The 14,576-nt window shown below is 42.1% G+C and overlaps 1 protein-coding gene across 2 annotated transcripts in view; it reads right to left on the reverse strand.

Moving 5' to 3' along the window:
- Window positions 1-9,823, reverse strand: part of SLC45A2 (solute carrier family 45 member 2) — a 31,032-nt gene extending 21,209 nt beyond the window's left edge. For both annotated transcript variants that reach the window (XM_063087936.1, XM_063087937.1), the window contains exons 1-2: window positions 9,439-9,823; window positions 7,476-7,652 (exon numbers count right to left, since the gene is read on the reverse strand). In XM_063087936.1, coding sequence (XP_062944006.1) covers window positions 7,476-7,652; window positions 9,439-9,823 — 562 coding nt within the window. The remainder of the gene's footprint in view (window positions 1-7,475; window positions 7,653-9,438) is intronic.
- Between the last annotated feature and the right edge of the window lie 4,753 nt (window positions 9,824-14,576).

Consider the following 14,576-nt stretch of genomic DNA (forward strand, 5'->3'; position numbering starts at 1 on the left):
ACTTGGGATACAGCAGTGAGCAAGACAGACATAGCCCTGCCCTCTCAGAGGCTGATAAGGATAACCAATCACAGTGATACATGTGCTCTGGTCAAAGAGGGAAGACACAAGTTGACCTGATATTTCTTTAGATTTATAAAACAACATTTCTCTTAAAGACGGTGAGATAATATGCCTACAATATTGTGCACTGTTACCACCTACCTCTAATCCTGACATTTCCTTCTCCTGTGAAGCCCTTCCTTCATTGTCAAGCTAGGCCAGGATGCCTCATTGCTCTGGGAGAAAATGTGACAGTAGAAAGCAGAGAAAACAGAATGTGTTTCCTTGCTTCTGAGTTTCAAAAGCCCTTAGGCTCCAAAAACAGAGACAATAGATTCAGTGGAAAATGTGCTTTATGAACAGGGCTTCCTAACTAGGCAGAGCATTCATGATGCGTCACACGTATTGGCGAACCCCTAAGGCAATGGTGTCCCTGCTCCCTGCTCAGTGGGCCTAGCTAGAGTTGATGAGTAGGAGGTGGAGAGCAGAACTTTGACTTAGAGGAACCAAGAGTAGAAGGGAACAGCACCTCATTGCCTGGTCAGACCCCAGGGAAGCAATAAGACCTCCAGGAAGAAATGGCTATGCAGTGGCCTAGACAGATGAGCTTACTGTGTGTCTGGCTCTATTCTAAGTGCTTGATCAAGGATTAGAAATTAGACTGCAAGGTCAAGTCATTAATTGGCTTGATTCTGGAGCCATTTGTGCCTACCTCAAGTTTTCTTTAAGTCTACAGAACTAATATTCTTAGTTCCGAGTTGCAATAGCTCATTGCACCATGAAGTGAATGAAGTACTTTGCAAAATGCTTTAACTCCTCTTAGTGGCTACCACAAGGCATGGAGCACAAATGCTAGAGGAAAAAAGCTCAGGCCTAGAAGTCATGAACTGAATGGGACAGCCCTCAGGAGCCACCACAAGTCTTCTCAGTCTCCCCTCCCTTGCCCCGGCAGCTGCTGAGGTGACCAGCTGGTTCTAAGCCAGCTTTGGCTGGCTTTGCACAGGTGTGCCTGGTCAGCACCTTACTCGAGGGAAGCCACACACAGCTGAGGTTCAGCACTCACACAACCCTTGGTCCTACCCTTGGTCAGTGGAGACTGGATGTGATAGATTACTCTTCCCTCCTTCATTTCCCACATGGAGAGTTCTGCCATGCACTTTATAAGGCTCCTGAGGGGGTCCTGGTGAGATGGAAGACAGCCCCTTAGAGCAAAAACCAACTCTGGCATGCTTCCTGATTGGCCTGTCCCATTCTGCCATTTCCTTACTCTTGCTTTCTGGAATCCATTCCCAAATAAACTATCTGCATACAAACATGTCTGCGGCTCAACTTTTAGAGCAATCCAGACTAAGACATGAACCACCCTTCTTTGATTGAAGGGTTGGTTGGCTAGTTGTTTGTGTTTTGCCCCTAGTCTACTACTAACCAGTTGTGTGACTTTGGGTTGGTCCCTTTACCTCTCAACAACAGAAGTAAATTATTGGTAAAATGAGAATATTGGAATATTCATCCCACAATATTTACTGAGCACCTTCCACATTCCAAGCACTATTCAAAGCACTGACAACAGAGCTTCCTCAAGGAGTTTATATGTTGGTTGAAGAGGCAGACTATAAACAGCAAACAAATGAATCATGTCAGCTGATGATAAATACATCTTTGAGGACGGACTATGTGACCAGAGATTGTAACAAAGCAAGGAGGAAAACTGAGCCACTGGAATCTGGGGAAAGAGCTTTCAAGCAGATTACCTCTCCTCTAACCTGCCTGTGAGATTCTTTGAGAGCTGTGTTGATTACATTTGAATGGAAAGGAGATGGCAATTTGGAGCCATTAACTGCTTTGCCCTAAATTGCCCTAAGTCATGCCTTGCCACCTAAAAGATGAAATTCCTGACTTCTTGGTTTCTGCCCTGGCCACATCCTTTTCAAGCTGCTGGAATGAGGACATGTGACAGTCACCCATGAGCGGAAACTTCAAAGGGAACCCAGATGATGAAACAAAACCACTCATCCAGCAATTATCTATAAATAACAAAAGGTTAAAATAGCTACAAACATGAAACCCAGCTCCTTTCCACTGCAGTGGTTTGGTCAAAGGGGCCCATGTCTCAACTTTATTTTTAAGACTTCATGTTCATTCCTTAACTATTTGCTAATCAGAATATTTGTTACACTTTAGCATTTGTAAAAGAGGCTGAATCAAACAAGTTACCCACTATTATTTCAAAGATGTACATGAGGCAAGTTCTTCCCGGAGTCATTATAAATAAATTTTTTATAATGACAGGCCTGGTGGGATCAGAGGAAATCAAGTAAACATAAACAGTTGGTGTTTGATCCTTCTAGGTGGTTCCTGTGTCCATTTGCCAGGTTATTGATGACATTGTGTAGAAATTCACAAACCTCTGAGGAAACAAAGGTCCAGAAATGCTAAGACTGCTCAGCAGTCAGGGGAGGAGCCAGGATTTGAAGAGGGGCAGCCTTTTCCATCATGTTTCATCCCTGCCTCCTGCCAACAGATGGAGCCCTCTGCTGAGGACAGCAAGGTCTTGGATTCATGGGAGCAGGAATATGCTTGGTTAGAAGCTTTTGGCACAGAGGAGGAATTTCCTACCAGTTAGTATGGATCTGTTGGCTCAGTGGGTCCCAGAGCCTCAGTGTATCCAGCAGCAAAGAACCCGTGATGAGAGGTCATGGGGCGGATCCACCAAACCCACCACGGCTACCACATATGCCAGGGATGAAGAGAGGGGAATTACCATTAAATACAAGAGACAGAACTGGAGGAATAAAATATCTCCCTGGAAGTCAGTAGAGTCTTTTCTTAAAAAAAAAAAAAAAGAAGTCAGAAATATACTGGGAAATATTTTGGCAACGAACCTTTTGACACTTATTTGCAAAGCATTTGAAATTGTTGGGCCAGAACTACAATTCTGAGAAAATAAAAAGAATTTCAATTGACTGGAATGATTGGATTTCTTGGGCAGATATCTGGCTGTTGATGAAAATTAGAATGGGCCCTGACATTGAACATGACTTTGTGAGAAAACGCTTGTTTCAGGTGGAACGCTGTAGTCATCTCTTTGCCAAGTTCATGTAAATTCAGGAGGTTTGGCATGGATGCAAGGACAGGGCAGAGTGATAACACACTGCTTGTTATTTTTCACTCCATCTTTCACTGTGGTCTTCCATTCAGAGCAAGGACACTATGGTGGGGTCACATATCCACGTTTAACTCAACAGAATTAAACTATTCACACTTGAAAAAAGGGAGAGGGAGGGAGAGAGAGAGAGAGAGAGAATAACATTTAAAATAGCATGAGTGATCCTATCTGTTATTCCATTAATTGAGCCCATGCTCAAGAGGACACATTAAAGGGGAGATGAATCTGTCGATATATATGTATGCAGTTTGCATACACAAAACAAGGCATATTGTATTTTATGAGTGATCTAAGAGATATTTACTATGAATAATGTAGATTATCTGTCATTATCACTTGGAGACTTCAGAATCTAAACCTTAAAGCAGGTGAGACTCCCCTGTACTGTCCTACAAGAGGAAGATGTTGCAAGTTGTTTTTCCAGTAGAGAAAGAACTTTGCTTCGAGCCATCCACATGCCCTCAGTGGTCCCCATATGACCAGAGACTCACACTGGAGAGTTGGCTGAAATGCCAGTTTAGTGTCAGGTCATGAGACAAAGCAGGGTAATTAAATGTGCATATTCGTCTGATTGATGTGATTTGCCATGCAGTTTATCTAACTTCATGTAAAATGGCACTAAATACAAGCAGGGTTATGGGACGGAGAATCTCCTTTTACACAACTAATATTTCTAAGAGCCTGTTAGCAACAAACGGTGATTAGAAGCCATGGGGAATTTGCAGGAGAACTCTCACAGGGGCTCTGGCTGTCATTTTCCTAGAATAGTCTTGGTCTTTAATTGTTCTTATTAGGCTAATACTCAATTGTGTTTTCATTTTATGGAATAGCTACAGGCTTTCACTTATTCAACAATAATTACCCCTTTTTCCTTGCTAACAGAACCCCAATTTGGTTTAGGGAGTTATATACCCATCCAGCCCTCCTCCAAAAATCCTCACTTTTCCAACTTCCCTAGGCCACTTGATGTTCATGTGACCTAATTTTGCCCAATGAGAAGGAAACAGAAGTTGAGGGCAGGTGGTCTAGGGAAGCTTTTGCTTTCTACATTTAAAGAGACAGTGCAGCAGGTTCGTTCCCCTTTCTGCATTCTTCTTCTTCCACTCTCTCCTGCTTCCTCCTGTCTTGAAACAAACACGATACATGGACCTGGGGCAACCATCTTGTATTGGAGAGGCAATGTATCAATGAAGCAAACAAAGAAACATAGAATTGCCAGCTCGGACAACTAGCTGCCGACCAAAAGCCAGCACACATCTACTCCCAAATCTCTCTCAAAATGGATGTATTTTCTTAAACTCACAGTAATACTATCAGGTGTTGGTCTGGGAAAGGTTTCCAAAATACAGAGGTCTATCCTCTAATATCAGAGGCAGCAAAGCAGAGGTCATTTGGCCAGGCCTAATATTGTCATAAATTAGGAAGTAGTGGTGCAGGAATGTTGGTCAGAACTCACTGCATCCTTGTGGTCTTGGGGCACTGGCTTCCGTAGTTACAAATTTCCCCCTGCACAAGTTGCTTAACAGCTGAGGCAGGAACAGGAACAATATGCTGTGCTTGCAAGATAAGGGGAGTGACACCTGCAATGCCAAAGATAAGCAATGGGAAGCTGAAGAGCACCTGGGAATCTTGCACTTCCACGGCCTTTCTCTCTTTGCCATAGCTCCACTTCTGTCTCTAAGTCCCTTATAAACCTCAACTCCTCCCAGAAATGTGGAGAAAGCAACTGCACAGCACTAGGATGGATCAATACTCTGCCCGATCCCTGTAAGTAATAACCCTCGATAATAATAAATAATAATAATAATAATAAACAACTCCTTATAAACCATATGCAGTTGACTGCTTTGTTCTTTGGTTTCAGGATACCTTATCAGTTTGGTGGGTATTATACTGTGGGTACTGTGGGCTCACAATCGGACAAGAGTCCACATTGCCTGATGTTCTTCAGAACAATAAGCTCGTAGTGTGTCGGGTTCAAAAGCCGAAAAGTCTGTTATGGCCTTATTACAATTAATTTCAGCCTATTATGATAAAACAGAAGGAATCCTGGGATTCAAATTAGGAGAATGAAGTCTGACTCTCTATTCTGTGACCTCCTGCTACAGACCATGGGCAAGCTACTTAATCAGTTAAACATTCCCTACCCCCACCCAACACTGAGGACTTCAGGTAAATGTTTAACCACCAACTTCCCAGAGAAAAACAACCCATGATTTGTAGCTTTGCAGATTTCTATACTTTCAATTCTACCATCGTGGCCAATTTCAAGCCACCAATGTGATGTCAACCAGCTCAGTAAATTCCTAAAAATGTAACAGATGATTCTCACAAGCCAGCACACCACTGCTTCCAAGTTTCTGTTTTCATGTCTGAAAAATGGGAACCACACCATCCCCACAAGGCCATCTCAGGGTTGAGATAATGTAAATGAAAACATCTAATACAGGGTTATTGGCAGACTTGAGGTATTTGATAAACATTCATTCAATATTTACTGAGCACCCGCTATGGAGCAGTCACTGTTCCAGGAACTGAAGATTCAGAGAACAAAACCAGGGGTCTGCTCACCTGGAGCTGACATTCCAGAATGAGAGAGATAACAAAAACAACCAAAAAAAGATAGATGGATGGACAGATTGATAGGTAGATAGATAATAGGTAGGTGGGTAGGTAGATGATAGACAGATAGCCAATTTGATAGTGATAAACACTAGGAAGAAAAACATAAGGATAAGGGGAGAGAGAGGAGTGGTCGTAGAAGTTTAGACATGATAGCCAAGAAAGACCTCACTGATGAGGCTTCTGCTGAGAACACCGAGTAGAACAAAGGCATGAAGCATGGACTATCTGGGGAACAGTGTCGCAGGCACAGGAGAGCTCATGCCACGCCCTGAGGCAGGTGTGGGTGGGCTTGCTGCAGTGGCCGAGGGAGGCCGGTGGGGTGGGAGCACCTGGGTTAGGAGACACGGGCGGAGAATGGGGTGGGAAGGGAAGCCACGGCAAGGGAATAAGGTTGCTAAGTGGTCACAGCAGAGGTGACGGGGGAAGTGTGAAACCCTGGCCATGTCTTATGAGTCACAGAGGTCAGGAGCCAGTGACGGAGGCTGGACTTCTGCCCTCTGCCTTCCCTGCAGGGAGGAGGAACCACTGGCTCTGCTGGAGAAGCCTCATTCCTTCATGTTTTCACCATTCAAATGTTTGATCAAATGACAGATGTTGACCCAATGGCTTCAGTGTGCCCACACTACTCTCGGCTCTGGAGACAGAAACTGTGAACAAACTTGAGATCCTGCTTCCCATGGTACCTACCTGGCTGTGGAAGGAGACAGAATATGTCCAAACATAAAATAAATACATTGGTTGGGCTATGAAGACAATCAAATGAGGTGGGCTGATAGAGGCCTCCTCTAGATATAAAAATCCTCCCAGTGGCTGGCCAGTTAGCTCAGCTGGCTAGAATGTGGTGCCAATAACACCAATGTCCAGGATTCGATCCCTACTGGGCCAGCATCCTGCTGTTGCCTTATATAGCACCTCCCAATCCTAGCACAGTACTAACTGGTGCTGTAAGTAGCATTGCTCTAAATGAATGACCAACAGCCCCCAAGGGAGGCCATCAACAGCCCCAAGAAATCAAAAGAGAGTCCCCCTCTTTTGGGGGTTGTCCTGTGGCATAAACTTTTTCAAACCAGGAGGCTGAGAAAATATCAACTCTATATCACTAAAACTTGCTCTAAGACATGGGAGGTTTTGTTTGCTTGGTTTGTTCCTAACGTTGTTTTTAAATGTGGATCTTAGAACACCTGCAGAAAATCATCTTGGGTCTTCACTAAATAAAATGCAAATTTCTGGGCCACACCCCAGACCCACCAAATCAGAATAACTGGAGGAGGGGCCCAGGAAACTACATGCTCTACAATCGCCTAAGCAATGCTGATGCTACATTACTGATGTTTGAGATCCACTGCTATAAAACAAAAGTAAAGTGCAAAAAGCTTCTTTTCATTTCAACTGGAAATATCTCCACAAAGAGTTCTTTAAAAAGCCCTTATGTAAACCTCCTTTGCAAAACCTCTGCAGCCTCAATCACAAGCAGACTGTGTTTAAAGATATGCACTGGGAGACAGAGCCCTCGTGATGTGAGTATCCCATCAACTGATCCATTCATTCAAAAAGTTCCACAGGCAGAGATACCGGATGGCTTCAGCAGACAAGCCTCCCTGTCTGGGGAGCTGAAGGAGAGACTTTCTGTAATATTCCCTACCTGTGAAGAGGGCATGATAGTGGAGGCCCCTCTCCTTGTCCTGATGGGAGCAGACATCAAATAAGTAGGCTTTGATGGGCCCATCAATGAAGTCGGCAGCAAAATCAAAGAGAACCACACCTATCATGGTGACGCTTATGTCCCAAACCAGCTTCTTCTTTGGGTTAACAATCAAAGCTAAAAGAGAAATAAACATTGGTCTCCTAAATCCTGCTTTAGGATGATCTGCATTTTTTATTTTCATCAAAACTTCCTATCATTAAAACATCTCCCTTTGCCTTCATTTTCCTTTATTTTTGAAATAAAAATAGCTTCATTATTTTTTCAGGATTTGAAAAGTATGCAAATTTGAAAAGTATAGATTTGTCTAGAAAAGACAAATCTATAGAGACAGGAAGTGGTTGCCTGGTGTTGGTGCATAGGAGGAAATGGGGCGTGACTACTAACCCATGGGAACTGGGTTTCTTTTTGGGGTGATGATAATGTTCTGAAATTAGAGAGTGGTGATGGTTGCACAACCTTGTGAATATACTGAAAAGCACCGAATCGTACACTCTTAAGTGGTAAATTTTCTGGTATGTGAATTATATATTTTTAAATTAAAAATTATGCATGTCTGTTGTTAACAATACCAACAAGATAGAAAAGCTGAGGGAAAACCTTCAAATCCCAGCCCCCAGCAGTGGTCCTTTTTATACACTTCTACACATGCAACTGCACATAGGTGTACAGCTGTACCTGAATGTAGTGCTTCTCAAACTATAGCATGCTTTTAGCCATCACTTGGACACCTTGTTAAAACACAGGTTGCTGGCCCTATTTCCCAAGATTCTGATTCAATAGGTCTGAGGTGGGCCTGAGACTTTGCATCTCTAACCACACCTGCAGATGCCGCAGGTCAGAGGGCCACACCTGTGAATGAGATCACAGAGTGAGAGCTCATCTATACCCACCTCTCTTCATCTTTTAATTTCACTAAATGAAGAACTACCTCCTGATGTCTAACAGCTGATAAAGATTCATTCTGTGGATATACTGCAATTCATTCACCAAATCCTTATTGAAGACACATTGTAATTATTTCCAATTTATTCTTTAACTTAAGAATAGTGTTTAATATATGCACATGTTTTAAAAAAATTACAGTATAAAAATAAGTGAAAAATAAACCTATCCTCCACTTCCCACCTCTAATCCTTTAAGTGTTCCTCCCTAGAAGCAACTATTTTATCAGCTTTTTGTTCATTCTTCCAAAAATAGCCTACATTTATGCATTTATGCCTTCTTTTAAATATATACAAATGACGACTGATTATCCTGCCTCATAATCATCCATTCTGCTAGCCTGAGAGTTAATGGTCTAAAAAGTGTGCTATTTTGAAGTTTTACAATCCTTTTTTCAATGCAATTTTTGTGTACTACCATCAATGGCTGATTAATTGATGGCTGATTAATGTCTAGAAACAGTGCTTATCAACAGGTTTGTTTTTGTCCAGAATTAGCAATGCAAAAATGTCCCCTGGAGCTGACAGGCTGATGCACTGTACCCATGAAAAGGCTCTACAGAAAGCTATGAACTCTTATTTGGACACACAAATGATTTATTGTAAATATTTATGGAGCCATTTGGCAGCTGGTTAATTTGACAAATATTATATAGGGCACAAATGGTCTCAAAAAGAAATTCAATTGATAAACATGTAAAAATATTTAATTTGATGAAATAGGTAAAAGTTTAGTCCTATTTTAAAATCCTCACAACAATAAAAGACAATGCATGCTGATGTGTCTAAAAATAAAGGCTCCCCAACCACAGAATTTGGGTCAGTCAAGGTAACCTAAGAAAGAGAGCATCAGTTCTAACCAATTTCTATGAAGTGTCAAAGAAATTCAAGTTCTCCTCCTATCGAGTTGCACAGTAGGACATCTACTTTTGCCTGCCCATTTTGTGCAGTTCCCTTACCTGATATAACAGCATCCCCATTGAGGTAGAGAGCCATGCCCAAAAGCATCAGGAGGCACAAAGTGAGGATATAGGGTCTCCGGCGTCCCCACCTGGACCGGCAGTGGTCGCTGGTTGATCCAGCCACCGGTTGCAGCAGGAACCCCAAGATGGGGCTGAGGAGCCACACCATGCTGTACAGGCTCTGGGGCAGGCCCACGCTGAGCAGGACTGGGGTCACGTAAGCTGCCTCCACCGCATAGCAGAACTCTCGGCCAAACATGGCCATGCTATGCATGATGAGTCTGCCCGTGGATCTTTTAGGAGGCTCCACAAAGCTGAAGGGGACATCCTCGGCTAGGGATTTATAGGCGTGGGTGCCCTCGTGCCCACGGTTGCCACCCATGGCCACTGGGTGAGGAGCCGTCCTGCCAGCTCACCACCTCCTGCGTGCTCCTCAGGCTTGTGCTCCAAACTGGATTTGACATGGAGCCTGGCTGAGCAACCAACAGAGATGGGCAGGCTGGGGGAGGGGCCCAAATTCTTTCATGCCTCTAAGATCACAAGTTATGATGAGAGGAAGGCGGGGTGGAGTGGGAAGCGTGACGGAGATTAGCTGCTGTGAGCCCACTTGCTCCTTAGAACGTTTGAATGTTTTTCTAAAGGGATCCTCTTTTGCACTGTTTCTCTCTCTCTCTCTCTCTCTCTCACTCACTATTACACATGATCACACACACACACGGCTTTGAGATACAAAGCCAGGGGTTAAATCAAAAATATAAGTGTGTCAATATGTTTTTATAAACTAGATATACTGTCTTTTCCTGACTACACGTTTTCTACACACACAGCTCAGGAGTTAGATAATAGACTTAAAATGATGGGAGGTCACTCCCTTCCTCAAATTATTAGCTGTCTCATAGCACCCTGATATTTTCCCACATTGTACTTATATATTTCATAATTAGATAGTTCTGTGTTTATTCTATATCTTATGTTATTTAGTCTTTGATTCCCTTTAGAGCAGAGGTCTATTTTGCTCAACATCTAGCATGACATCTGGCACCTAGCAGGTCCTCAACAAATATTTGCTAAAGGAATTATTGAATGAACAAAGTATATATACTACATTTTGTAGTGCCAGTCAACTGCCTGTTTGCTCAGATCTAGTCCCTCGGGTGCTCTTTATCTTAGGGGATTATGTTTCCCAGGTTCCCTTGCTCTCTCGCTTCTAGGTAGATTTGGCCAGTGGGGGGCACTGGTAGGAAGACTGGGGGCAGAAGGGTAGAAGTCAGGGTGTTTTCCCCTGCTCCCTTTCTCCTTCCCGAAGTGTGTCTGGCAGTGGCTGCATCTCTACCACGGGCCCAGCTTCCAACAGGTAACCTTGGTTTCTGGGTCCCAGTGATATTTTCTTTCCCTCATCCCTGCTGCCATAGGAGTGGTCCTGGCTGTTTTTGCTCATATCTGTGTTTCCTCACTATCTCCTGGGTTTCTCTGCTCTTTTATTACCTGTGTATTCCCTATATTAAATTTCCTCTGTTTTAAAGACTTCAAGTGGGTCATATTTTCCTTGCTGGACCCTGAGTTAAAATGAAAAGTTGTAGTTGGAGGGGAAACGTGATCTTATAGAAAGGGCCCTAAGAATGGTTTAAGAGCAAGACTTGAAGTCAGAATATTAAAGTTTAAATTCTGATTTTGCCTCTTCCTAGCTGTATGAGGGTACTTCAAAAAGTTAATGGAAAAACAGAATAAAAGATAATATCAATCTTTCTATAAATTTTTTGAAGTACTCTCATATTTCTCTGGGCAAATCACTTAAACTGGTATCTCTCAAACTGTGTGCCAAGGCACCTAGGGCATTACATTGAACTCACAGGGGTACCTTGGGATGTTTAAAATTTGAACATAGTAAACACAGTGAAACTTGACCTCTGTCAGATACCACATGAACTGTGTGAGGTAGTTCACGCTTTCAACATAATATTGCACTACAATCCTTTCGATGATCTCATATTTTGTGAAGATGACTTTTCCAGAGTCATTATGATAAAAAGCAAGTACTGTATGAAAATCAGCATGGAACAGAAAAATGAGGGTAGATGTGTCCAATGATTCCAAGGCATGAGAAGCCATTCAGTGTCCAACAGGTGCATATGTCCCATTAGTAAGTAATTGTGATTAACAATGAAACAATAAAATTATCGTGCTTTCTTTCAATTGACATGTATTTTTCAAACAGCTAATAAGTCCTTAGGAAATAAGTACTTAAGTTTGGGGGACCTAATTATTTACAAATTAAGTTGTTAGGTATTTCTTTTGGCACCATGAAAAAATTACTGAGATGCTAAGTGAGATGTGAACTAAGAAGGTTTAGGACCGTCTGCGTCTCTGTTTTCTCATTTGTAAAATGGAGAAACCTGCCCTACCTTCCCCTTGTGATTGCTGAAGAGCAATTGAGATGCTGTATGTAATGGACCTTACTGGCTGCCTACTAAATGTCCATTCTCCACTCCTCCATCCTGGTGCAACCAGGATTAGATTCTGGAATCCACCCCTCCCTCACATGCCCATGTGCTTCAGGAAGCTGAGTTCAGGGTAGCTCCAGAAGCAGGCTGGCCTTATCTAAGGATAATCCTACCTTCTCTGCCAAAGATCGGTGTAGCAATGGCTTGCGACTTAACTCAGCCCAAGGAGACAAGATAAGGTTTGCTGTGGGCTCCAGAAATCTTCTCTTCTGGATGTTGCTATGTTTGGATACAAGATCCATAATTTGCGACCAGCAGGAGGATGAAGCCAGCACGTGGAGGATGGAAAGTTGCGGGTCCAGAGAATTGCCAAGAACCAGGGCCCAAGTGAGTGGATTCAAGCAACCCTAAAAGTCACCATTCCTCTGGACTCTAGGTTGTGAGCCAAAACATTTCATTATTGTTTTGGATATTGTTACTTGCAGTTGAAGGCATCCTGATTCAATATAGGTGAAAGTGTTTTGCAAATTATAAATTGCAGTGTAATTGTTACTGTAGCCTGGAATGTGCTTAGAGGGAGGGCATGAATACAGAGACAAGAGGTCTGAATGCAGCCAGTCACCTGTCTCATGTCACTTGTTTTATTACCCTACAGCCTGTGGCATTTCATCACAGCCTACATTGTAGGATCAAAAGAGTGTATATATACCACATTTTCTTTCTCCAGTCGTCTGTCAATGGACATTTGGGTTGGGTCCATCTCTTGGCTATTGCAAACAGAGTTGCCACAAACACGAGAGTGCGTTAAGTGGAAGCTAAAAAATAAACAAATAAATAAAAAAGAAAGATACAACAATCACAATAGTATATTGAACTTTCAAAAAGAGAGAACAGAACTGTTGTTACTAGAGGTGGGAAAGGGAGATGTGGAAGGGGGTTAGTGAGAATGGTTAATGGACACAAGGAATGATTACGTTTTGTAATGATGAACATGCTAATATTCTGATTCAAGCATCACATATTGTACACAGGTATTGATATTCAACTCTGTACTCCACAAATATGTATAATTATGTTTCAATAAAAAGGATATAAATAAATGTATATTGAACTATGCATTCAAGAGTATAATTCCTCCTTCACTAGAATTTGCCATCTTCAATTGCCTGATTCTTTTCCAACCTCCATTAAAGCTTTCCATTTTCTTCTTACCTGCCCCCTTGCTTATTTCTAAATTTACAGTTTACCAAAAGATTGTTGGAAAAAGAGGACACATAGCATTTTCTGCACAGGGTCTTAGACTTTTCAGAACAAGGAAAGTAAAGGTCACTAACAAAGGCTACTAACTTTGCTTATATACATTCATTCTTTAAAAGCTTACAACCTACAAAAAACAATTTTTCATTCAAACATCTTGTGTAAAGTCAATTATTAGTCAATTAATTCATCTGTTTATTCAGATTTTTGTCAACTTGCTTTTATCCTTTCCCTCACCAATCCATTCAACGGATATTTTTTTTTTTTTTTGAGCAACTATTATAACAGTAACCAGGGTAAAAAAGACTGGTTCATATCCACTAGGACAGTGCTACTCAAAGTACAGTCTTTGAACCATAAACATTACAATCACCTGGAATCCTACCCTAGATCCACTGTATTAGAATCTCTGGGGGTAGGGCCCAGAAAATTGTTTTAACAGTATCTCTAGATGATTCTAGGAGGTTATGGACAAGTGAAGTTTTGTAATCCATAGTAAAATCAATTACTGTCCTTGGAGAGATGTACAAAGTGCAGAAATGTAAAAGAGCCCTAAGAATAGGAGCTAACAATTAACTGAGCACCTAGAATGTTCCAGGCACGTCACAGGCATTGTCTTAGACATCACAATGATGGAGTGAGATTTGAACCCAAGGCCTTTCTGACTGCACAGTTCATAATCACTGTGCAAAGTTCCCTAGGGTTGAGGAGTAGAGGAAGTTTCACAAAGAAAGCTGTGTTTAAACCAAGTCTGAGCTGGATAGATCAATAAGCTGGAGCAAAATGGGTATTGTTAGTCCTGGAAAATGATGCAGTATATGAAAAGGAATGGAAGCAAAAGAGACCATAGCATATTTAGAAATTTCAGGGAGTCCAGTATAAAATGCTGGGGAACAGGAGGGTAGAGATGGGACTGGACAGCTAGGTAGAAGTCTTATTGTTGATATGCTACGTAAATGAGCTTATATTTCACTCTGTAGGAAAAAAAAGAATACTGCTGAAGAATTTTGCAGGACTGAAAAGACTAATTTAGTGACAACAAATTACCAGTAGAGTAACATGGTGGGGAAGAAAAACAAAGGCAGTGATACTAGAGGTAAAAAGACAGGTAGAGAAATTGAGCAGTAGTCCAGGGAAGAGATAAGAGGGGCTGGAATAGACACAGCAATGGGGGCTGGTCAGAGGGGAAGGATTCCAGAGGTATTAAGGCAGAACTGACAGCACTTCACTGTTAAAGTTTATTTGTCTAATAAATATTTACTAAGTTTCCACTACGGGCCCAGCACTATTCTAGGAGCTGGGGATTTAGCAATGAAGAAAATGTACAAAATCCCTCGCAAAGCTTCCATTCTAGTGTGTGTTGGTGGAAAGGGGTCTGGGTTAATAAGCAATAATGTCAGTAGTGATATGTAGTGTGAAGAAAAATGAAACAGGATG

This window comes from Cynocephalus volans, chromosome 2, assembly GCF_027409185.1.
Source record: "Cynocephalus volans isolate mCynVol1 chromosome 2, mCynVol1.pri, whole genome shotgun sequence".
NCBI lineage: Eukaryota > Metazoa > Chordata > Mammalia > Dermoptera > Cynocephalidae > Cynocephalus > Cynocephalus volans.